This window comes from Nicotiana tabacum, chromosome 20 (assembly GCF_000715075.1).
Source record: "Nicotiana tabacum cultivar K326 chromosome 20, ASM71507v2, whole genome shotgun sequence".
Classification (NCBI taxonomy): Eukaryota; Viridiplantae; Streptophyta; class Magnoliopsida; order Solanales; family Solanaceae; genus Nicotiana; species Nicotiana tabacum.
The window spans coordinates 134774243-134799814 of NC_134099.1; the positions used below are offsets into that span (position 1 = coordinate 134774243).

Below are 25572 nucleotides of genomic sequence, written 5' to 3' on the forward strand. Positions count from 1 at the left end.
TGTGCAACTGTTGTGATTAGAAGTTATCGCTACAAGTGGTTGAGGTATGTGGTATACCATGTAATTGCACCTAAGTTTGCAAGTAGGGATTATTACAGCCAGTTCAGGCTTATTCAGAGTATAGATGTGAGATTTTGATCATGTGGATGATCTCAAGAGTGGAAATGTGGTTCTAAGGTTTATGGGCTAGGTCAGATAATGAAATTTCAGTTGCATTGTGTTATCGGACCTATATGTGATAGGGTAACGTGGGATCACCCCCGGGTATGTGCATGGTAAGGTTATTCAGCGATTGGTTGGCTTTTGGAACAACTCTAGGCACGTTCGAGGACGAACGTATGTTTAAGTGGGGGAGGATGTAATGACCCGACCGATTGTTTTGAGCTTTTGCACTTTGCTCACCAGTTCTTGGGCATGACTAGACCCGTGTGATGAATTATGACTTATTTAAATCGTTGGTTTTGGTTTTCAGGAAAATCGGAATGAATTTGGAAGAACAGTTCCCAGTTTGAAGCTTGAAATTCGAAAGGTTTGACCAATATTTGACTTGTTTGTATATGATCTCGGATCAGAATTTTATGATTTGTTTAGCTCCGTTAGGTGATTTGGGACTTAGGAGCGTGATCGGAATGCATTTTGGAAGTCCGTGGAAGGTGTAGACTTGAATTGGCGAAAGTGAGATTTTGGCATTTTCCGATGGATAGGTGAGATTTTGATATAGAGGTCAGAATGGAATTCCGAGAGTTGCTATAGCTTCGTTATGTCATTTGGGATGTGTGTGCAAAATTTCAGGTCATTTGGATGCGGTTTGGTTGGTTTTTGATCAAAAGCGTATTTCGGAAGTTTTTAGAACACTTAGGCTTGAATTCGATGTGAATTGGTGGATGTGGTGTTGTTCGAGGTGTTTTGATGATTGGAGCAAGTTTGAACGAGCTTTTAGGATGTGTTGGTTCTTTGGGTTGAGGTCCCAGGGCATCGGGTGAGTTTTGGGTGGTCAATCAGACCATTTTGGAGTTTGAAAGTTGCAGAAAAATCTGCTAAGCTGTTGCAGAGAATTATCTCTTCGCGTTCGCGAGTGGAGCCTCGCGTTCGCGTAGATGGATTTGAGGAAGGCCAGAATTAAGCCTTCGCGTTCGCAAAAGGATGGGAAGCAGTGAATCGCGTCCGCGAGAAGGCACTCGCGATCATGTAGAGTAAATTGGGGTCCAAGGTATTTTGTTCATCACGTTCGCGTAATGTTGTCGCATTCGCGAAGGTGTAGGAGGCAGAAGCATTGCATTCGCGATTGGTGTGACGCGTTCGCGTAGGGCAAAAGTTGGTCAACGTAAGTTTGTGCTTCACGAACGCGAGGCGTTGATCGCGTTCGCGAAGAAGGAAGGGTCAGACCTGGGCAGATTTTAAGTCACTTCATCCGCGATTTTGGGGCTCATTTCCCCCATTGTTGATCATTTTGAGAGATATTTGAAGGAAATTAAAGAGGGATTCAAGGAGAACCTATTGGAGGTAAGATTTTTTGAACCTAAAACTTGATTCTATTGCTAAATCAACCTAGAAATTCATGGAACTTAAGCTAAAAATGGAAGAACTAGGGCTTGAAATTTTGGGATTTTTAATTGGGGATTTGGAAGACCAATTGGGGTCGGATTTCAGAACTTTTGGTATATATGAACTCGTGGGGAGATAAGGAATCTATTGATGTGAAAATTTCTGAGTTTCGAGAAGTGAGCCTAGGGCTCGGGTTTTGCTAATTTTGCGATTTTTGGCATATTTCGATTTGTTTTTGCTTGGGCTTTGTTCCCTTGGCATATTGTGATGTATTTGTTCTGATTTTAGATAGATTCGACACACGTGGAGGCCAATTTGGGGGGCAAGGGCGTTGCATGCTAGAGATTTAGCCGGTTCGAGGTAAGTAATGATTGTAAATGCTGTTCCGAGGGTTTGAAACCCCGAATTGCACATCGTTGTGCTATGTTGAGGTGACTTACACGCTAGATGAAGAGCGTGGGGTAGAGCACCGCTGGGGATTGTGACTTAGTCCATTCCGAACGATTATTTTAATGCGTAATTGATAGTTAATTGTTTGATGTTATTATATTTTGGGCTGTATGCCATGTTTGGGGCCTTGTGCCGACCTGCTGAGACCCTTAGGGACACTTCCACTATTTTTCCTCACTCTATTTGTTTTGAAAGTATATCCTCAGTTGTGTTTTACCTGTTTATTGTTTAAATCTGGTTTATCACTTTATTTCTTAAAAATATGAAAACTGTTTTGTCACGACCCAATCCCCGAACTCGGTCGTGATGGCGCATCTCGTGAAGACAAGGCCAGTCAGACCAAAACGGAATACCTCTTTTAAACAGTTAATCATCATAACAGTAATAACATATAATATAATACTCATAAATTGCGGAATTTAACGATAATAACAGTAGGAACCATCCCGACACATCCCAAACTGGAGTGTCACAAGTCATGAGCTACTACAGAATCTTCCATAGGTCTACAAAGTACGGAATCCGATACAACAGTCTGAAGAAAACATAAATGATAGAGGATAAGAGAGACAAGGGGCTGCGGACGTCAACAACTACCTCGTAACTCCAAATCACTGCCTAGCCTGGAAGGAATCAGCGCTCAGGTGAGGACTCTGCTATACCTAAATCTGCACACATGGTGCAGGGAGTAATGTGAGTACTCCGACTCAGTGAGTAATAATTACAAATAATGGCTGAAAGTATGAAAACACGTAAAGGCACAAAGAAATTCCATGTCAAGCAGTAAAATCACTTAAAGCAGTAAATCAGTGAAGAAATCAAATGATATTCCTTTTTAAAACAAGTAAAACAGGTAATTTAATAGGTAATTAACAAGTAGAAATCCGCCCCTCGGGCACAGTATCAATCGCTCAGCATAGTATCAGCCCTCGGGCTCACTCTCAGTACAGTATCAGCCCCTCGGGCTACCTCACAATCACTCAGCATAATGGTCAGCCATTGTTACCTGACCAACTTTCATCAAACAGTGTCATTGTTACCACTGTTTCAAATCACATGGGTACCCGCGCTCACTATGGGTGTGCAGACTCCGGAGGGGCCCCTCACGGCCCAAGCTATCAAGCCACCTCGTGGCATCATCACTCAGCATATCCTCACATCACTCAAGCCACCGCATGGCCTAAATAGTATCTCAGGTCCTCGGCCTCATATCACTCAACATATCCTCACATATGGCCCTCGGCCTCACTCAGTCCAGAAATCATCATAAGCCCCTTGGGCATTAGTAAAACAGTAGTCCTCAGCCCAAAACATGATGTAGAAATATCATTTTAGTTTCAAAACTGAGTAAAAGTGGCTGAGTTTATAAAACAGTAGATATCAACAGGACTGAGTTCAAGTAATAAGTCAAGTAGTGAGGAAACAGTGATAAAAATCCCCGAAGGGTTCAAATAGTTGGCACGAAGCCCAGATATGGCAATCAGCCCAAATCATGGTGGTAACAAATAAATTTCAGTCAAATATTCAGTAAAATCATCAATCGGGATGGACCAAGTCACAATCCCCAGTAGTGAAAACCTCACGCTCATCATCCAGTGTGTATCTTGCCTCAATATAGCACTACGATGTGCAATTCGGGGTTTCAAACCCTCAGGACATCATTTACAACCATTACTCACCTCGAACTGGCTAATTCTCTAGCTCGCGACGCCTTTGCCCCTCGAATTGTCCTCCACGCGCGTCGAATCTATCCAAAATCAGAACGAATACGTCACAATATGCTAAAGGAAGAAAGCCCAAGTGAAAACATTCGAAAAATATCAAAAATCTCGAAATTAGCAAAACCCGAGCCCCGGGCCCACGTCTTTGAATCGGGAAAAATTTACATTTTCAGAATCCTCATACCCTCACGAGTCTAACCATACCAAAATTATCCTATTTCGATACCATTTGGTCCTTCAAATCATCATTTTACATTTTTGAAAGGTTCCACAATTTTCTTCCTAAATTCCATCTCAAATCACGAATTAAATGATGAATTCAGTGATAGATCATGTATTCTAGCCAAATCTGAGTTAAAATTACTTACCCCGATGAATTTCTTGAAAAACCTTCGAAAAATCGCCAAAATCCGAGCTCTCTAGGTCAAAATATCAAATAAAACCCAAAACCTCGTATTTATAGAGTACCCCTCGGATTCCGACACCGCTGACCGCACAAAAATGATCGCTGTCCGCGCAAAACCAGCAGGGTTCGCGCAAAAACGACCGCGGCCGCGCAGGTCTTGCTCTGTAGGGACATGCTTTAGTAATTCGGCCATAACTTTCGCTACAAATGTCCAAATTGCAATATCCTAACCTTTCTGGAAACTAGACACGAAGATCTACAACTTTTGTTTTTGAATCACCTCAAAATTTCTTGTGGATCAAAAGATATGAGCTTCCGAAATAGGACCAATAACCTGCAGTCTTCACGATCACGGCCGCGGCCACTTTGACGCGGCCAGCACTAGGCCAGCGCGCCCAGCGCGAAAAGGAGCGCGGTCCGCGCCAAAACTGCTGCTCCCTCCATTTTTCTAATTTCCGAGGTGTCTGTACTCGCTCAAAACTCATCCGAAACACACCCGAGGCCCCCGAGACCTCAACCAAAAGCACCAATGCATCCTAAACATTATTCAACCTCGTTCAAATCATCAAAACACCTCGACTAACACCAAAATCATCAAATCACATCGAATTCAAGCCTATGAATCTCAAGAACTTCCAAATTCCATTTTTGATAAAAAATCCAACCAAACCACGTCCGAATGACTTCAAATTTTGCAGACAAGTCCAAAATGACATAACGAAGCTACACCCCTCGGATCAAAATCTCACCTATCAACCGGAATTCGCCAAAATACTAACTTCGTCAATTCAAGCCTAATTCTACACTGTACCTCCAAAACTACTTCTGATCACTCTCCTAAGTCACAAATCACCTCCCGAAGCTAACCGAACCATCAGAACTCACATCCGAACCCTCTAACATATAAGTCAACATCCGGTTGACTTTTCCAACTTAAGCCTTCTTAAAAGAGACTAAGTGTCTCATTTCTTACCAAATCCTCTACGAACTCGAACTAATCATCTCGATCCCATAAAATATGGATAACGAAGCGTAAAGAAGCTGAAATTGGGGAAATGGAACGGTAACTCATGAGATGACTGGCCGGGTCGTCACATATTTGGGCTGAGTTCCCTGTTTTACCGATCGTGTGAGTGATCGTGAGGTTGATGTCTGAGATAGACCAAGAGTCTGATTGTGAGGTTAATGACTGAGAGAGGCCGAGAGCTTAGTTGTGAGGATTATATAGTTATGGATCGGGCTGCACGTCGCAGCAATACTTATATGGATCGGGCTACAAGCCGCAGCGATATAGCGCTTGGGCTGTAGGATCCCCTCCGAAGTCTGCACACCCCAGTGAGCACCGTCGACGAAATATATGGATCGGGCTACATGCCGTAGCGATATATGGATCGGGCTACGCACCACAACGGTTACTATATGGTACCTATTGAGTGTGAGTGCTGAGTGTGAGCGCTGATTGGTAAGAGTTGAGTCACGAGTGACTGAGAGGCTTGCCCGAGGGGCGATAGATATATACATGCACATGGGTGATTCTTTGCCTGAGGGGCCTGTTTATGAACTTATTGATTTTCACTCCTCTTTAAAATGAGTTTCTATCGAATATGTTGATTTATTAACTGTTTTCACTCATCTTTATATTGAGCCTCTGTCGAAAGTGTTGAACAAATATTTTAAAACAACTTTCATTTAAGCTGGGGTTTATGAGATGTTCAGAATTTAATCACTGATTTGGCTTTGTTATTTCCACTGAGATTTTTATGTTATGAGGTGTTTATGATTCCTGTTTTGCCCGAGGGGTTGTTTACGAACTATGTTTTGCCCGAGGGGATGATTATGGGTTTTCATCTCTTTTATTATAAATGGTATTGAACCCCTACTAAAACTGTCGGAAAGCATTTTCAAATAATTTTTACCAAAAGGCTGGATTTTAATAAGACGATCGACTCGTATTCTGAATTAGCAGCCTATGTGCTTATTGAGTTATCATGAATGTGGATTCATTGTTTCCTACTGCTTAGTCTTTATTTACTCTTATTACTTACTGGGTTGGAGTACTCACATTACTCCCTGCACATCGTGTGCAGATTCAGGTATTTTAGAACTCGGTAGCGGGTATTGATTGCTCAGACACGGAGTCATCAGAGTTAGCAATGTGGCTGCACGACGTTCGCAACACTGTTTCTTCATCTCATTTCCATTTTTGTACTTAGTACACTTGACTGTTTTGTTGTATTCAGACCTTGGTAGATGCTCATGACTAGTGACACCCCGATGTCGGGATTATGTAATTATTCCGCATTGTTCTTTTAAATATTCATTATGAGTTTGGTTTATAAATGGTATAAAAACCACTTTTAAATGGAAAATGATTGATTTGGAAATTGTGTCGGCTGGCCTTGTCTTCATGAGAGGCGCCGTTACGACTGGGTCCGGTTTGGGGTCGTGACATTCCTCCTCTACCCACCAATGCTTAACTAAATGACAAACGTATGTAGATCCATTATTTGGTAATTCAAGTGATGGCAAGTGGGGATGAAGTTTAATTTTGTTTCATTTAAGCCTTCTTTTTCGACAGAAGCATAGCAGAATTCAAAAGATAAGCATTTTACAACAAAACAACTTATCTAACTGATACCTTAGCAGAATATGGTTGGTAGTTGAGACTTAACTCCAGTATTATGCAAAACCACATAAAGATGAAAAGTCAATAAGTATGATTAAAGGAAAAGGTTTAATAACCACTCCGAGCTTACATCTTACTCTATATATCTGTCCCATATGCAGGGGCAGTTTGGTGCCTATGACTACTAGCCCTATTTTCATGCTTGTTATCCTGTGGTACCTCTTAATGGTATAAAATGTCGGCGCTTATTTTAAAATAAAAACTGAATTATATATATATATATATATTTTAAGATATAACTTTGCAAAGTTAATTGTTACGCATAATGGCCCTGCGTATGTGAGCATCTGGGAACACGTACGTGGGGAGTATCGGCCTATCTCTCCAACAAATAGTTGGCACCTGCGAACCTGGGGTAGACAACCCTGGCATCATTGCACTCATACTGGGGGAGGTTGGCCACTTCTCCCAAAAGAATGTGATCACATTGATGCATGAATCAATGTTGAAACTCAATACTTAACTGAATATGAATATCACAAATAAAGGCACATAACAACTAGTAATACACATAAGCATATATTCATGCCACATATAATGTCGTACTGAATAAGAATAAGTGAACTGAGTTTTGAATCACGAGAAGACATGACTTAGCTTTATCTAACATATGGAGCACATGGGTCCTAATAGAATTCCCTACTAGGAAAGTAACCTCAACTCACCTCAATTTGCCTTTCGATCCAATTGTAAGTTCAAGATGACCAACAATTTAATTTCGAGACCGTCACAATCACAATACTGATAAATAGAATAATTAGTGAGCTAAAGAAACAATCTTTCACGGGTAAGGAACAAAAGAACATTTGCTGGTTCAAAACATCTGAGATCAGTACAAGAGATCATGACCAAATACCTTAGTTTTTCTAATAGTTTTTTTCCCAATGTACTGTCAATGTACTGTGGATGTCATCTATTTCTTTATAGCAGAGTTAATTCATCTCAACCTTATCAGTTCATTATTTCAAAATTTTCACAAATACACACTTAAACCTTAATTCTTATGTACAAGTTCAACTAGAATATTTATCTCCATATATACCTGGAAATTAATGGGCAAAAGAGGAAGAACAAATGATGAATGAAACCTAGTGCACTGTGTCAACAGGGAGATGTTACCTGTGTAGAAGTTGTACGTCGTTCTCCTTAGACTTTTGTTTCCAATCCTTAGAAATGGTTTCTTTTTATTTTTTAATTTTTTTTCAATTGCTACACTTGTTGTGGTTGCTGGTCACACGACCCATGGGCTTGGACTAAAGAATTTATTATCATAAGCCATACTCTTTAATTTGATCCTTTGGCTAGTGGCCCGCGTAGATATTACTTAAATCCAAATCTTAGTAAAAGTGGCCATTAACTACTTTAGAAAGACAACCAACACATAATTAAATTTGCTGTCAATGTCACTTAAAGAAAAGTGACTTTCATTCTTCTTATTAATATAATGTATGTCTAATAATATTTATTAAATGGATATTGGCCTAAAATTTACAGTTTGGTGATATACCCCAAAGACAAATAAGACATACTACGATCACGATAATAAAAATATCTCATTCATGTCATTAGGCTAGTAATCAACGTATTTAGAGTCTAAATATTCCTGGGGCCTTACATTCTTCCCCCCTAAGAAAATATTCGTCCTCGAATATTGTGTGGCATCTGTTCTTGAGTCTAACACAAAGATTTTAGACCTTGCGCTACTCACACCTTCCCTTATGACCCCCAAAATTTGACTAACTTCTTAAATTTTCAAAAATTTCGGCAGAGTTTCCTTTGTAACTGGAGCTATCCAAAAAATTTCAACCTATCCAACCAATCGAACAATTTGTACCTCCATCTACTCGATACAATAATATACAACATCAAGGCACACAGATATACCCCCCAAAGCCATTTTATATCATTATTAGTTCAGATATCACATAACTTTAAAATTTAAATATTTTAAACCTTAAAATGAATTATGTACCTGAAATCTCGAACAAATAGGGATACGTTTCCTTCATGACTTTCTCTGGCTCCCATGTAGCTTCCTCAACTGAATGGTTGCTCCACATTACTTATACCGAAACAACATCTTTGGTTCGAAGTCTACGAACATGCCTGTCTATTACAGCCACTAGGACCTCCTCATATGATAGAGTATCATCAACATCTATCTCGTGTCTATCAAGTATATGACTCAGGTCATGAAAGTACTGTTTCAGCATGGACACATGAAAAACTGGATGCACAAAAGATAACTCTGGAGGTAAAGCTAGTCGATACACCACAAGCCCAATCCTTTCAAGAATTGGATAAGACCCTATATATCTTGGGCTAAGCTTCCCTTTTCTACCAAACCCCATGATACCCTTCATTGGAGACACCTTTAAAAATACACAGTCACCCTCTTTGAACACAAGATCGTGGTGTCAATTATCTGAGTATGACTTTTGTCAACTTTGAGCTGTTTTAAGTCGTTCATCAATAAGTTTCACCTTTTTCAAGGCATCTTGTACTATGTTTGGCCCAATAAGCTTCGTTTCACCTATCTCAAACCACCCTACAAGCGAATGACATCGCCTCTCATATAAGGCCCCGAATAGGGCCATCTGAATACTTGCTTGATAACTGTTATTATATGCGAACTCAATCAAAGGTAGATGATCATCCCAGTTCCCTTTAAAATCGAGAACACCTGCCCATAACATATCTTCCAAGGCCTAGATTGTCCTCTCGGCTTGCCCGTCCATTTGAGGGTGAAAAGTTGTACTTAGATTAACTCGGGTACCGAGACCTTCCTGAAAACTCTGCTAGAACTAGGCAGTAAATTGTGCACCCCTGTCAGAAATAATAGACATAGGAGAACCGTGCAGCCGAACAATCTCCTTTATGTATAATACTGCATACTGGGGTGCCGTGTAGTTGTTTTGACTGCCAAAAAGTGAGCTGACTTAGTGAGTCGGTCTACTATGACCCAAATGGAGTCATGTTTCTTTAAAGTTCGCGGTAAGCCAACCACAAAATCCATGTTTCTTCGTTCCCATTTCCATTATGGTATTTCAATGACTTGAGCTAAGCCACCTGGCCTCTAGTGTTCAGCTTTTACTTGCTGACATTTAAGGCACTAATCTGCAATATATCGCTTCATATTATTCCACCAATAAATTTCCCTCAAATCATGATACATTTTAGTAGAACCTAGATGTATTGAATATCTGGAACTATGAGCTTCAACCATAATTGCCCTTCGAAGATCATCCATATTAGGCACACATACGCGGCCATTAAGTCTCATCACACCATTCTCATCAAGTGCAAAATTCTTAATCTTGCCACTGAGGACCCCTTCCTTGAGCTTAAGCAAGCTAGCGTCCTCAAATTGTTTGGCTTCAACTTGCTCTACTAAAGTAGACTTAGCACCCATATTTGCTATCAACCTTCCATCATACTCCTCATCGAGACGAACCCTTTTGCTAGCTATTTGTTGGGCTTCCTTAACTATTGGACGTTTAACCACAGACAACCTGGTAAAACTCCCCATGGATCTTCTGCTCAGAGCATCATCAATCACATTTGCTTTGCCGGGATAATAAAGGATATTACAATCATAATCTTTAAGCAACTCCAACCACCCGCGTTGTCTCATATTCAACTCTTTCTACTTGAATATATACTGCAAACTTTTGTGATCTATATAAATATCACAATGTTCTCCATAAAGGTAGTGACGCCATATTTTTAGAGCAAAAATAATTGCCGCTAGTTCAAGATCGTGGGTATGATAATTTTTTTTGATGATTCTTTAACTGCCTAGAAACATAAGCAATTACCTTGTCATTCTGCATAAGAACACATCCTAACCCTACTCTGGAAGCATCACAATAGATCACGAATTTACCTATAGAGCTGGGTAGAGTCAGGATTGGGGGTCGTAGTCAACCTATTCTTTAGTTCTTGTAAACTTTTCTCACAAGCTTCAGACCATTGGAACTTCACATATTTCTGAGTTAACTTTGTCAACGGGGCAGCTACTGAAGAGAACCCTTCTACAAAACGACGGTACTAACATGCCAATCCTAGAAAACTACGAATCTTTGTAGGGGTCGTCGACCTAGGCCAACTCTTAACTGCTTCTATTTTCTATGGGTATACTCTAATGCCTTCTTTCGAGATCACATGTCCCAAAAATGTAACTGTATCGAGCCAAAATTCATATTAGAAAATTTGGCATAAAATTGACGCTCCTTGAGTATTTGAAGAATTGTACTCAAATGATTCGTATGCTCTTCTCGGCTACGGGAATAAACCAAATTTCATCAATAAATACTATGACAAAGGTATCTAAGAAAGGCTTGAAGACTCTGCTCATTAAGTCCATAAAAGTTGCTGGGGCATTAGTTAACCTAAAGGATATCACCAAAAGTTCATAGTGACCGTAACGAGTCCTAAAAACTATTTTCGGGATGTTTGCTTCTCTTATTTTTGACTGATGGATCTATTTTTGAGAAATACCTGGCACCCTGTAGCTAATCAAATAAGTTATCTATCCTGGGCAGTGGATATTTTATTTTGATAGTAACCTTATTCAACTGGTGGTAATCTATACACATTCGTAGGGAACCATCATTTTTCTTCACGAACAATACTGGAGCACCCCAGGGTGAAACACTAGGTCGAATAAAACCCTTATTTAAGAGGTCTTGTAACTGCCTCTTGAGTTCATTTAGCTTAGCTGGAGCCATTCTGTAAGGAGGAATCGAGTTGGTTTAGTTCCTGGCAATGTGTCTATGCCAAACTCAATCTCCCTATCTGGTGGTACCCTAGGAAATCATCTAGTAACACCTATGGACACTCTTTCACAATCTGTACTGATTCAAGCATTGGGGAGTCGGCTTTCATATCCCACACATGTGCTAGATATGCCAAACACCCGCTGCTCACTAGTTTTCTAGCCTTAAGGTAAGAGATAAACTTACCCACAAGTGTACCCACTTCACCTTTAGTTATAACTAGATCTTCCCCAATAAATGAAAATTTAACTGTCTTCGCGTGGCAATCAACTATGCATGACAAGAAGATAACCAGTCCATGCCTGTAATGACCTGACCGGTCATTTTATGAGTTACCACTTTATTTTCCCCATTTTATGCTTCTCATCATCTTGTTCAACTATATTATGTGTTATCGAGTTGGTTAGTTCGGGTTCGAAAAGGAATGAGACACTTAGTCTCTTGTGAGTAAGCTTAAGTTGGAAAAGTCAACTGGATGTTGACTTATGTGAAAAAGGGGCAAATGTGAATTACGATGGTTCGGATAGATCTGAGAGGTGATTTGAGACTTAGGAACGTGATCAGAATGTATTTTGGAGGTCCGATTAAGACTTAGGCTTGAATTGATGAAAGTGGAATTTTGGCATTTTCCGTTTGATAGGTGAGATTTCGATATAGGGGTCGGAATGGAATTCCCAAAGTTGGAGTAGGTCCGTTGTGCTATTTGTGATATGTGTGCAAAATTTCAGGTCATTCGGAGGTGGTTTGATAGACTTTTTGATCAAAAGCGAAATTCAGGAGATTTTGGAACCTTAGGCTTGAATCCGATGTTATTTGGTTGATTTGATGTTGTTTGAGGTGTTTTGCAGCTTTGTAAAAGTTTGGAAGGTGGTATATTACTTGTTTAAACTTTTTGTTGAGGTCCCGGGGGCCTCGGGGTGATTTCGGATGGTTGACGGGGAATTTGGGAAATTATTGGAGCAGCTTCAGCTGCTGATTCTACTGTCATACCCGCACCTGTGGTTAGGAAGCCGCAGATGCAGCCACAGGCGAAGAAGGGAGAAGCCGCAGATGCAGAAGGTGTGCTGCACCTGCGAGCCCGCAGATGTGGAGCTTGGGTCGCAGGTGCGGATAAGGGGATTAAATGAGAAACCGCAGAAGCGGTTGATTATGCGCAGAAGCGGTCCAGTAGGTGTGGGAATTGGACCGCACATGCGGTTTTGCTGGGTCAAAACATATATATTTCACCCTTCGCAAATTTGAGTTAATTTTCATAACATTCCAAACGGGAAAAAGCTTTGGAGAGCTAATTGAAGGGAGAATTCAAGAGGGTTTCTTAGAGGTAAGGTCTTTGGTCCCTAAACTCGTTTTTATGATGATTTTTAAGGTTGTAAGCTTAAAATCTATGGGAAAATCAGTAGCAAATTGGGGGCTAGGGATTGGAAAATTGGAGACTAAATTAGGGATTTGAGAGGTCATTTGTGGGTGGATTTGGATACTTTTGATATGAATGAACTCATGGGGGAATAATGATTCCGTTGATGTAAATTTTGTTGGATTCCGAGATGTGGGCCCGGGGGTCGGGTTTGGTCAATTTCGGAATTTGTGTTGTAATTTGATTATTTTTGTATGGGCTTTGTTCCCTTAGCATATTTTGATGGTTATATAATGATTTTGGTTATATTCGGGGCATTTGGAGGCCAAATCGAGAGGAAAAGGTGTCGCGGGCTAGAGTTTGGCTTGTCTTAAGGTAAGTAACGCTTCCAAATTTGGTTCTAAGGGTTCGAAGCCCCGAACTGTGTGTTATATGATTTCTATTGAAGTGACGCAATGCCAAGTGACGGGCGTGTGGGCATGCACCATGAGAAAATGCGGCCTGGATCATTCCATGGCACTGCTTAGTGACTCCTTTGTGATGATATTTGTGTTGTAAATTATGTGCTTAAGCTAATTAGCTGCAATTCATGTTAATTATCATGTTAAGGCTTCACGCCAACACTGTTGAGACCCGAGAGGTCATTTCTTGCTGTCATGTCATTAGTTTCATTTATAATCTATACTCAGTCATGTTCATGCATATTATATCATGCCTCTGTCTCGATTTTTGTTATTTGACATATCATATCCTTGTTCGGGCTTGTATCATGACATTTTTAGCCCCCGTGTGTGTAAGACTGGAGAGTATTGACTGAGTGAGGCCGAGAGCCTGATATTGATTGACAGTATGGGATCGGGCTGTATGCCGTAGCGAGATATTGATCATACCCTTCGTTGGCTTTATTATAGCGCTTGGGCTAATGAGAGAAGCCCCTCCGGAGTCTTTACACCCCTAGTGAGCCCAGATGATGATATTTAGAGATGGATCATCTCTGGACATAGATCTTGTCTGAAGTATTATACCGGGAGATGGATCTTCTCTGTGAGGCTAGACTGGCCTGGGTCCTCGATAGTGGATGACTGCCGACAATGATGTATATTCCGGGATGGATCTTCTCTGGGCCGGATGGCCATATACAGTACCAAGGGGTTAGGTACTTGTGAGTGGAGGTTCATAGCACATTGATCATACTAGTTGTGCATTTGTAGATGTAAAATCCCTGAGAACTTCATGCTGTCAGTTGCATTTAAATACTATTGAACTTTACTTGAACTGTAAGCATGCCTATATTTCGGTACAATTAACTGTTGCAACCTGTTGACGTTTGGTTCGTCACTACCGTCAGTACATAGTTTGGACTTGTTACTAACTGAGTTGGTGTACTCACGTTACCCCCTGCACCCCTATGTGCAGATCCAGGTATCTCGGGGCACGGTAGCGGCTGTTGATTATATTGTGCGGACTTTCACTTGGAGATTGCGAGGTATCTGCTTGGCAACTGCAGTTCCGCCTTCTCTTTCCCTTATCTCCCTTTAGTTTATATGTTTTTAATATTCTCATACCGTGTTGATCATGTTATTTCGAATAGTCATATTAGGTTTTGGCTCATGACTTAGTGACACCCGAGATCGGGATTGTGTTTCTTCTATTGGATTTTTATTACTACTTTTATCTTATTGAACCTCTGTTCAAAATTATGATTTTACTTAAGTATTAATTTGAAAAAATGGTGTATTTGGAAATAAGTGGTTGGCCTAGTATCACGATAGGCGCCACCACGACATGGTTAGATTTTGGGTCGTGACATGTTGGTATCAAAGCCTAGGTTATATAGGTCTCACGAGTCATGAGCAAGTTTAGTAGAGTCTCGCGGATTGGTCCTTGGGAGGCTACAGAACCTTTAGGAAAACTTCATATTCTTGAATTCTTGTCGTGTGAATCTGTTGATCTGAGTACTAAATTTTTGTTATTCTATTCTCTCACAGATGGTGAGGACACGTGCTACTGGTCAGGATGGACGACCACCAGTACCACCAGCTGGGGCCACTAGGGGCCGAGGAAGCGGTCGAGGCCGTGGTAGGGGCAGGGTGTGGCCCGTACAGCAGCTAGGGCAGCACATGCAGATCCACCCGCTGCCCCAGTTCATGATCAGGCTTCCGCGGGGGATGCTCCAGTAGTACCAGCTCAAACACCGACTGTGCCTATTATTATTTCGGGTCTCTAGAAGACTTTGGCTCAGATTCTGATTGTGTGCACCGATCTTGCTCAGACAGTCACAGTTTCTACTACAACAACTATTTCTTAGGTCGGGGGAGGCACTCAGACTCCCGCCGTCTTTACACTCGAGCAGGTTGTCCAGGGACTCCAAATACCAAAGGCACCACTAGCCCAGCCGGTTGCACCTACTCAGGATTTTGTGGTTCCAGTTATGCCTGATGACGAGCAGTGTCGATTGGAGAGGTTTGATAGACTTCAGCCTCCAACTTTCAGTGGTGCAGAGGGCGAGGACGCCCAGGGTTTCTTAGATAAGTGTTAGAGGATGTTGCGTACATCGGGTATTCTGGAGACTAGTAGGGTCTTATTTACTACTTTTTTAGTTTTCTGGAGCTGCCTTCACTTGGTGAGAGGTTTATGAGAGGCGTAGGCCTGATGGTGCACCGCCCCTTACTTTGCATCAATTATCCATTCTCTTCTTAGAGAAGTATGTACCACATTCCCATAGGGAGGAGCTGCGCAGGCAGTTTGAGCAGCTACGTTAGGGAGATATGACCGTATCGCAGTATGAGATGAGGTTCTCTGAGTTGGCCCGTCATGCTATCTGGCTAGTTCCCATAGATATGGAGAGGATCAAGAGGTTTGTTGATGGTCTCAACTATCAGCTACGAATTATTCTGACCAGAGAGAGTATCTGGTGCTTCTTATGAAAGGGTGGTTGACATTGCTAGAATGATTGAGTCAGTTCGTCTCTAGGAGTGAGAGAAGATGGAGGCCAAGAGGCCTCGAGGATCTGGTAGTTTTGGGGGTCCTTCTTCGGGAGGCCAGTTTCAGCACGACAGAGGTCATTCATTCAGACATGCTCAACCAGCCCATTCAGGTCACCGTGGTGGGTCATCTGGCCATAGTTCTCACAGTTCACATCAGGGTCACTCATCTCTCAGTGCCCTTCCAGCTCAAAGTTCGACTCAAGGCACCATCAGTTCAGGGCTTATCTATGTCTGGTGCTTCTAGTGGACCTCCCAATTCTCAGGGCTCCCTTCAATAACTACCGCGACTTGCTGCGAGGGGTTGTTTTGAGTGTGGAGAATTGGGTCACATCAAGAGGTTCTGTCCCTATCTTACGGGTGGTTCATCCCAGCAGAGGAGTCAGCCTTCGGCTTCAGCACTAGTTACTTCCCCACCCGCTCACTCAGCTCGGGGTAGAGGTCAGTCAGCTAGGGGTCTCCCTAGAGGGGGAGGTCGATCAGGTAGTGGTCAGGCCCATTTCTATGCCCTCCCAGCTAGACCAGATGTTATTGCTTCAGATGCTGTGATTACAGGTATTATCTCGGTCTGCCACGGAGATGCCTCTGTATTATTTGATCCTGGTTCCACCTTTTCTTATGTGCCATCATATTTTGCCCATTATTTGGATATGCCCCACGAGTCTCTTGTATCATCTATTCATGTATCTACTTCGGTGGGCGATACCATTGTTGTGGACCGTGTATATCGGTCATGTGTAGTGACTATTAGCGATTTAAATACCCGAGTGGATCTCTTGCTGCTTAGTATGGTTGACTTTGATGAGATATTGGGCGTGGACTGGTTATATCTGTGTCATGCTATTCTGGACTATCATGCTAAGACAGTGACATTGGCTATGCCAGGGTTGCCACGGATTGAGTGGCGAGGTTCGACCGATTATGTTCCTAGTAGGGTGATTTCATTTCTGAAAGCCCAGCGGATGGTTAGGAAGGGTTGTCTTTCATACTTAGCATTTGTGAGGGATGTTAGCACAGAGACTCCCAGCATTGATTCTATTCCAGTTGTGAGGGATTTTCCCAATGTGTTTCCTGCAGACCTACCGGTCATGCCACTGGATAGGGATATTGATTTTGGTATTGACCTGGTGCCGGCACTCAACCCATTTCTATTCCACCATATCGTATGGCACAAGCGGAGCTGAAAGAGTTGAAGGAGCAGCTTCAGGAACTCTTTGATAAGGGGTTTATTCGGCCTAGCGTTTTGTCGTGGGGTGCTCGTGTTCTATTTGTGAATAAAAAGGATGGCACGATGAGGATTTGCATTGATTACAAGCAGTTGAACAACATTACAATTAAGAACAAGTATCCTCTGCCTCGCATTGATGATTTATTCGACCAGCTTCATGGAACGAGGGTGTTCTTCAAGATTGATCCCTGTTCAGGTTATCACCAGTTGAAGATCAGGTTCCTTGGACCCCAAATTACTTACCATAAGACTTGTACACATATTTACCAAATCCAATTGATGCCCACCATGTTAATAACACATAAAATAGTTTAATAAGCCTACATGGCACCATAAAATCCTAGGTTGCTTAGCGAAATTTTCCAGGGCCTTACACTAACAATATTGGGATACCAGCTGCTAATCATCAAGAAGCAGCACCAGAGGTGCGGGTCGCACCAATAGCACTAGCTACAATTAGAGGACATGGCAGAGGTAGAGGTAGAGGTCAAAATACTAGGGGTAGAGGTGGAAATGCTAGAGGTAACCAGGCTCATTGTAGGGCCACTAGTCAGGCACAGGCTCCACCTTAGCGGGTTGTTAATGATCATTTTGAAATCACACCCCCTATCAACCCACTCAGGGAAAATCATCCACAACAGCACGATGATCGAATTGACAGAATTTTGGAATTTTTGGAGTCGCTAGCCCCTCCGGTTGGTAGTCGGGTTGCACCTGTTCATGCTCTTCCTCAGGACTTTCATGATTCAGATAAAGAGATTATAGAAGACAATTTTCAAGCTCCACTAGAGGTACCACCACCAGTTTCCCCTGCAAATATTTCCCAGCCAGTGCAGTTTCCAACAAGAAGAATTGATCCACATGCCTTTCTGAGATTGCAACCTCCTACTTATAATGGTACAGATAAACCAAATGAACCAATGTTATTTTTGTAAGAGATATAGGAAATGTTTATTTCTTTGGGTTGTATTGAAACACAAGCCACAGAGTTGATTGGGTTCCGATTGAAGAGTGTAGCAGATAATGGTGGAAAGGTTACAAGAAGGCCAGAGATTCTACATTACCGCCCCTTTCTTGGCCACAGTTCAAAGAAGCTTTCAAGGCCAAGTTTTTGCCTAGCAGTCAGATGGATTAGCTCCGATGTCAGTTCGAACATCTTAGATAGGGTACCATGTCAGTGACTGAATATGAGATGGAATTTATAAATTTGGCAGAGTATGCACCTAATTTGATACTGACAGAGAGAGAAAAAGTAGGAAGGTTCATTGAAGGCTTGAATCCACATATGGCAAATGATATGACTTCACATCAAGATGACAAGTCTTATCTTCAGGTTGTCAATATTGCTACGCATAAGGAGGCTTTTGATAAAATCACCATGAAAGCTAGGGATAACAGCAAAAAGGCTAGAACAATAGGTAGTTATAGTGGAATTTTTAGTTGGGGGTAAGAACATGAATCATTTAGCTCACATTCAATCAACAACTCACTCATCTCCTTATCCAGCTCCACTCAGACATGGCTAGCAGAGTAAGCATCAGGCTCCTCAGGGGAAAAGTTCAACTAGTCAAGGCCAACCCCGGTTCTCCTATCCTATATGTCCTTCGTGCAGCAAAAGACATCCAGGAAAACGCCCTTTGGGTCAGAAAGGTTGTTTCTACTGCCACGAGCCAAGTTATATTAAGAGAGACTGTTCACCGCTTGGACAAGCTCCAGGGAAATCTCCAACCACTCAGGCAGCATCCACGGGTAATTCTATAGTTGCAGTCCTCCAGTTCGAGCACCTAATACTCAAATTGGGTGTGGTGCCAAAGGAGGCGGAGCTCATGGAGGAGGCAGAGCAGCCAGATTCTATGCAGTACTAGACATGCAGAATGCTGAGGGGTCTAACAGAGTTATTATAGGTATTCTCTCAGTTTGTGGTCGCCTTGCTTATGTATTAATTGATCCTGGTTCAACTTTCTCCTATGTGTCTCCTTATTTTTGTGTCGAGTTTGGAAAAGTGCCAGAAAAATTAGAGGTTTCGTTTGAGGTTTCCAGACCTATAGGGGAATTTGTTAAAGTTGAGTATATATTAAGAAATTGCATTATCACAGTTCAGGGCCGAGAAACATTAGCCGATTTGAACTTGTTAGATATGGTAGACTTTGACATCATAGCTGGCATGGACTAGTTATCTTCTTGTCATGCCACAGTTGATTGCCACGCGAAGACAATTAACTTCTCATTTATTGGGGAAGATCCAATTATAATTAGAGGTGAAGTGGGTACACCTGTGGGTAAGTTTATTTCTTACCTTAAGGCTAGAAAACTAGTGAGCGGTGGGTGTTTGGCGTGTCTAGCACATGTGCGGGATATGAAAGCCGACTCCCCAATGCTTGAATCAATACATATTGTGAAAGAGTTTTCGGATATATTCCCAGATAATCTCCTAAGGATACCACCAGGTAGGGAGATTTAGTTTGGCATAGACACATTGCTAGGAACTCAACCAATCTCGATTTCTCCTTACAGAATGGCTCCAGCTGAGCTAAATGAACTCAAGAGGCAGTTACAAGACCTCTTAGATAATGGTTTTATTCGACCTAGTGTTTCACCCTGGGTTGCTCCACTGTTGTTCGTGAAGAAAAAGATGGTTCCCTACGAATGTGTATAGATTACTGCCAGCTGAATAAGGTTACTATTCAACTCATGGGGTAGTTCTTCTCATGGGGCTTCAGCTGACAAAAATCATAAGCAATCACTCGACCCTCCTGCAACAACACATACCCAATACAAACTTTCGAAACATCATAATACATGGTATAAGAACCTGAAGTTGATGGCAACACTAACACTGGAGCTGTAGTCAAAGCAGTTTTGAGCTTCTGAAAGCTCACCTCACACTTGTCCGACCACATGAATGGAGCACCCTTCTGAGTCAACTTGGTCAAGGGCAATGCTATAGATGAAAATCCCTGAACGAACCGACGGTAATAGCCCGTCATACCAAGAAAGTTGTGAATATATGTAGCCGAGGATGGTCTGGGCCAACTCTGAATCGCCTCTATCTTCTTCGGGTCAACCTGAATAACCTTACTGGACACCACGTGCCCCAAGAAAGCTACTGAACTAAGCCAAAACTCACATTTGGAGAACTTTGCATAAAGCTTCTCCTCCCTCAACCTCTACAACACAACTCTCAAATGCTCCATGTGCTCCTACTGACTACGCGAGTACACCAGGATATCATCAATGAAAACAATCACGAACGGGTCAAGATAGGGCCGAAACACGCTGTTCATCAAATGCATGAATGCTGCCGAGGCATTGGTCAGCCTAAAAGACATAACAAGGAACTCATAATGACCATATTTGGTCCTGAAGGCTGTCTTAAGAATATCCAAGTCTAAGGAAAATTGGAAAGAGTTCATAATAGGCTAAGATTTCAAATGAGTTCGCACAAGCCACCACTTTGAATAAGCCTATCTAAGTATATATAAGGTTTATGTTATGAACAACCTATAATATGAAATCTCTTCGAGTCAAGTTTCCAACGCTTCAAACCGTTCGTCATTTGGACATTCCTACACAAAGTTATGATCAAATTACCAAAGGCTCGAAAAATGCAATTCTACGGTGAAATCTGCGATCGCAGATTTAACTCTGCGGACTGCAAAACCATTCTGCGATTGCAGAACGGTCGCAGAATGAAGCAGAACAGCCTAATTCTGGGCAACGAGTTCTGCGACGAATCTACGGCCCACATACCCATTCTGCGGTGGATTCTGCGATTGCACACTTGACATCGGAGGGTTAATTTTCTAATTTTTATAACCCGACCCCATTTTAATATATAACCTTTAGGGTTTCATTTGGGGTCATTTTCTACTGATTTTAGAGAGAGGTGAGAGCATTTTAGAGAAAGAAGGAGGAACCCAACATTTAAATCATTCAAATCTTGCATCAATCTTCAAGAATCAAAGAACCCAATCACAAGTTCTTCATCTAAAAGGTAAGATTCTATACCCTAGGTTTTAATTTCAAGTTTGGAGTATAAGATGGGTTATTGAGGTATGATTCTTGGGTGTATTAGTATTGTGTATACATGCATATACAACTTAGGTTTATTGGGATATTGTTTAACATAAATAAGTAAAGATTTGGTTGGGGAATGAAGGAAAACCTTGAAAAAGAGATTTGAGATTAAGATGCTCAACTAGTATTTGATAAAATGCTCAAATGAGCTGAAACCATGAATACCTTTCTAATTTGTGTTCAATTTTTTTTATGTATCAAACTAGATTGGAATTGCTAGAATTTCCGGAACGTTGTAGTAACTTAAGGAAAGCTTAAACGAGGTATGTATGGCTAAAACCCCCTTTTATTAGAAATTGAGCTCCGTTGGCATTTACGAAAGTGTGGTAAGAGCTGAATTGGTTAGTATATTGATTGTTATTAAGCATTAATTGATTTGCAATTATCTACACATATACGTGAAGGTTGTGCCTCAATGTGAGTAATATACCATTCTTGATAATTAGAGAAGTATGAAGAATACAATTATGCGTTGAAATGCTTAGGCTGCAAGCCAAGATCGAAACGGAGAATTATTCATACTAGCTATGTGCTCACTTACCTGTGATTGCAACTTGAATTTACATATATGTCTATGATAAAAACTTGTAAGATGAATATTAAAAATGGAAAACGAGGTGATAATGGTGGCCTTGAGTGCCCCGGGATTGATATGATATATGTGAAATAAAGATTCTGACGTGATGACTAATGAGAAAGTGATAATGCCTAGATAGGGCGACCTAGCCGATTGGGTCGAGATCGGACACCATGCCGCACACATGGTGGTAATGTGCTGATATTCAATTCCGGATAAGGGAAATGAAATATTGATTGAGATATATGCCTCTAATGAGGTGACCTAGCCGGTCGGGTCGTGATCGGACTCCGCTTAAGATAGCGGTGGCATTGAGAACAGTGATGAACATACGAAAGAGATGCCCCAAACTGAGTTTTGGAAATTATATGAAGGATTGCATGAATTGCATATTTGATGTACTCACGTGACTTACTTGTACTTGCTTGATAGTTCTTTTTAATGTGAAAGTTGTGAAATCGTTGATTTGATGAAATAATGTTGAAAAGGGAAAAGGAGAGATTGTGAAACTTGTTTGGCTTTGGTTGTTCCTTTCTTGTGCATTTGATTGTTGATTCTATTACTGTTTGTTACTTGTGTATTGTTTGATTTTACTTGGGGTAAAGTTTGTACATACATACCAGTACAATTCAAATGTACTGATATCCCTTTTGCCGAGGGCGCTACATTCGTGTTATGATTGTAGGTGGTTCTAAAGCAGGTACTCCAGTCCACCGGCAGTAGCACCTCCTCCACTTTCCGTCAGCTATATTGGTGAGCCCCTTTCCTCTCGTGTCCATGCATGGCTCATGCCGCTTTTCTTCCCGGAATCTTATTTTGGTATTTGTGTAAGGTATAGTTGGAGCCTTGTTGCCGACATTTCCGTATTATTCTTCAGTTGTATTTAGAGGCTCCGTAGACAGGTTGTGGGTAGTGTCTGGCATGGGAATTTAAAATAGAAATATTGATGTTTGGCAATAATATATAAAACTTGTAATACTTTTAATATGGCGAATGAAGTTGCTAATGAAAATGAAATGGAAATCGTTACTGATATGTTTATAGAATTTGATTAATGGAGTCCATCTCCAATTTATTCATGAGTTAGTTTGGGTAGAATGAGGTCTAACAGGCTTGCTCGGTTGGGTTCACTCGATTGAGCGCCGATCGCGCTCCTCGGATTTTGGGGCATGACAGTTAGCAGCAGAGGAGGAAGTAGATCTTGTTCTAACTATCTTGTTCACTGAAACGAGAGATAAATGAGTGTTAGAATTCTTAAATGTTTAGCTCTAACGCACGAAATGAGAGTCACATAAAATAATTTCTAACATGCCCTACAGCCTCCCAAATATAAGTATGATGCACAACATACCCATAATTGAAGCTCTGCTAGACACAAAACCTGGCTGCTTTGATGCCAACTTGTCATGCCCCAACTGGGGTGGGACGTGATTGGCACTCAACCCTTACCACTTGTTGAGTGAACCCAATGCTAGTTGTATCAACTCTTCAGGTTCAATAGCAAACAACCTAATGCGCTTAAATGTCCATTATGCTCAAGTCGCAGTTCTTAAACGGACCGATAAAATAATCAGTAAAGAATAAATCCCAAAATATCATAATACTGACCCACCAACAAGTCATGAGCCTCTAGAATTTGACAAAACTGAAAATACATAGCCTGCAGGGCATTCCCTGAAAATAAAATAAACATCTAAAACTAAATAATAGTCTGAAAATAGTCCACTACCGCTGGGATGAATTAACGGAGTCTGTAAAAGAAATCCGGAATATCTCCTATAGGCACGTACATGCGTCCTCAATACCTATCACACGACGTAGCAGGCACAAACGGGCTAAGTATCACCAAAGGATATCTAGTAAGTCTCATAGGCTACCTCCTAAAAGGAGGAGCGAGACCTTTTGGAAAAAATAAGAAAGAAAACAGATATACGGAATAATCATTTAAATCATGCAAAATTTTTCAACCAAGTAGTAAGCTGAAAACTGAAACTATAAGCTAAACTGTAAGCTGAAACTGAAACTTAAAGTAGAAATTGAGTCCATAACTGATATCTGAAATAGAAACTGATATATATATATATATATATATATATATATATATATATATCTTAAGATGTATATATAGTATATCTTAAGAATAATGGCCCTGCGTACGTGAGCATCTAGGAACAAGTACGGGGGAGTGTCGACCTATCTCCCCAACAAAAAGTGGGCACCTGCGAGCGTGGGGTTGATAACCCTGGCATCATGGAACTCACGCTAGGGGAGGTTGGCCACTTCTCCTTACCGAATATGATCACATTGATGCATAAATTAATGTTGAAACTAAATACTTAACTGAATATGAATATCACAAATAAAGGCACATAACAATTGGTAATACACATAAGCATGTATTCATGCCACATATAATGTCGTACTGAATAAGAATAAGTGAACTGAGTATTGGAACACGAGAAGACATGGCTTAATTTTATCTAACATATGGAGCATGAAATTCCCTACTAGGAAAGTAACCTCAACTCACCTCAATTTGCCTTTCGATCCAATTGTAAGTTCAAGATGACCAGCAATTCAATTTCGAGACCATCACAATCACAATACTGATAAATAGAATAATTAGTAAGCTAAAGAAATAATCTTTCACGGGCAAGGAACAAAAGAACCTTTGCTGGTTCAAAACATCTGACATTGCCTAACAAGGAAAATCATATTAATTAAAATTCTTTACTTCTCTTCCCATCACATGTATATATGTTTTCCTAAGACGACCAGTACAAGAGATCATGACCAAATACCTTAGCTTTTCTAACATTTTTTTCCCCCAATGTACTATGGATGCCATCTGTTTCTTTGTAGCAGAGTTAATTCATCTCAACCTTATCAGTTCATTATTTCAAAATTTCCCCAAATACAAACTTAAACCTTAATTCTTGTGTACAGCTAGAATATTTATCTCCATATATACCAGGCAATTAAAGAGCAAAGAAGGAAGAACTAATGATGAATGAAACCTAGTGTACTGTGTCAACAGGGAGATGTTACATGTATAGAAGTTGTACGCCGTTCTCCTTAAGCTTCTGTTTCCAATCCTTAGAAAAGTTTCTTTTTTTTTCTTTTCTTTTTTTCAATTGCTTCACTTATTGTGGATGCTGGTTACGTGACTCATGGTCTTGGACTAAAGAATTTATTATCATAAGCCATACTCTTTAATTTGATCCTTTGGCTAGTGGCCCACGTGATATTACTTAAATCCAAATCTTAGTAAAAGTGGCCATAAACTACTTTAGAAAGACAACCAACAAATAACTAAATTTGCTATCAATGACACTTAGAGAAAAATGACTTTCATTCTTCTTATTAAATTTGCACATATGCTCTCTATGGACATTGATCTAAAATTTACAGCTCAGTGATTTACCCCTAGACAAATACAACGTACTACTATCGCTATAATAAAGATATCTCATTACATTAGGCCAGTAATCAGCGTATTTAGAGTCTAAATATTCCCGGGCACTTACATTCTTCCCCCCCTAAGAAAATGTTCATCCTCTAATATTGTGTGGCATCCGTTCTTGAGTCTAACACAAAGATTTTAGACCTTGCGCTATTCACACCTTCCCTTATGACCGCCAAAATTTGACTAATTTCTTAAATTTTCAAAAATTTCGGTAGAGTTTCCTCTGTAGCTGGAGTTGTCCAAAAAATTTCGACATGTCCAACCAATTGAACAATAACACTTTGCACCTCCAACTACTCA

At 40.9% G+C, this 25572-nt stretch overlaps 1 protein-coding gene across 1 annotated transcript; it reads right to left on the minus strand.

The window, feature by feature from the left end:
• Window positions 1-9920: 9920 nt before the first annotated feature.
• LOC142174547 (uncharacterized) lies at window positions 9921-10442 on the minus strand. Its single transcript, XM_075240362.1, has one exon. The coding sequence runs from the start codon at window positions 10440-10442 to the stop codon at window positions 9921-9923; it is 522 nt and encodes a 173-aa protein (XP_075096463.1).
• Window positions 10443-25572: the final 15130 nt, after the last annotated feature.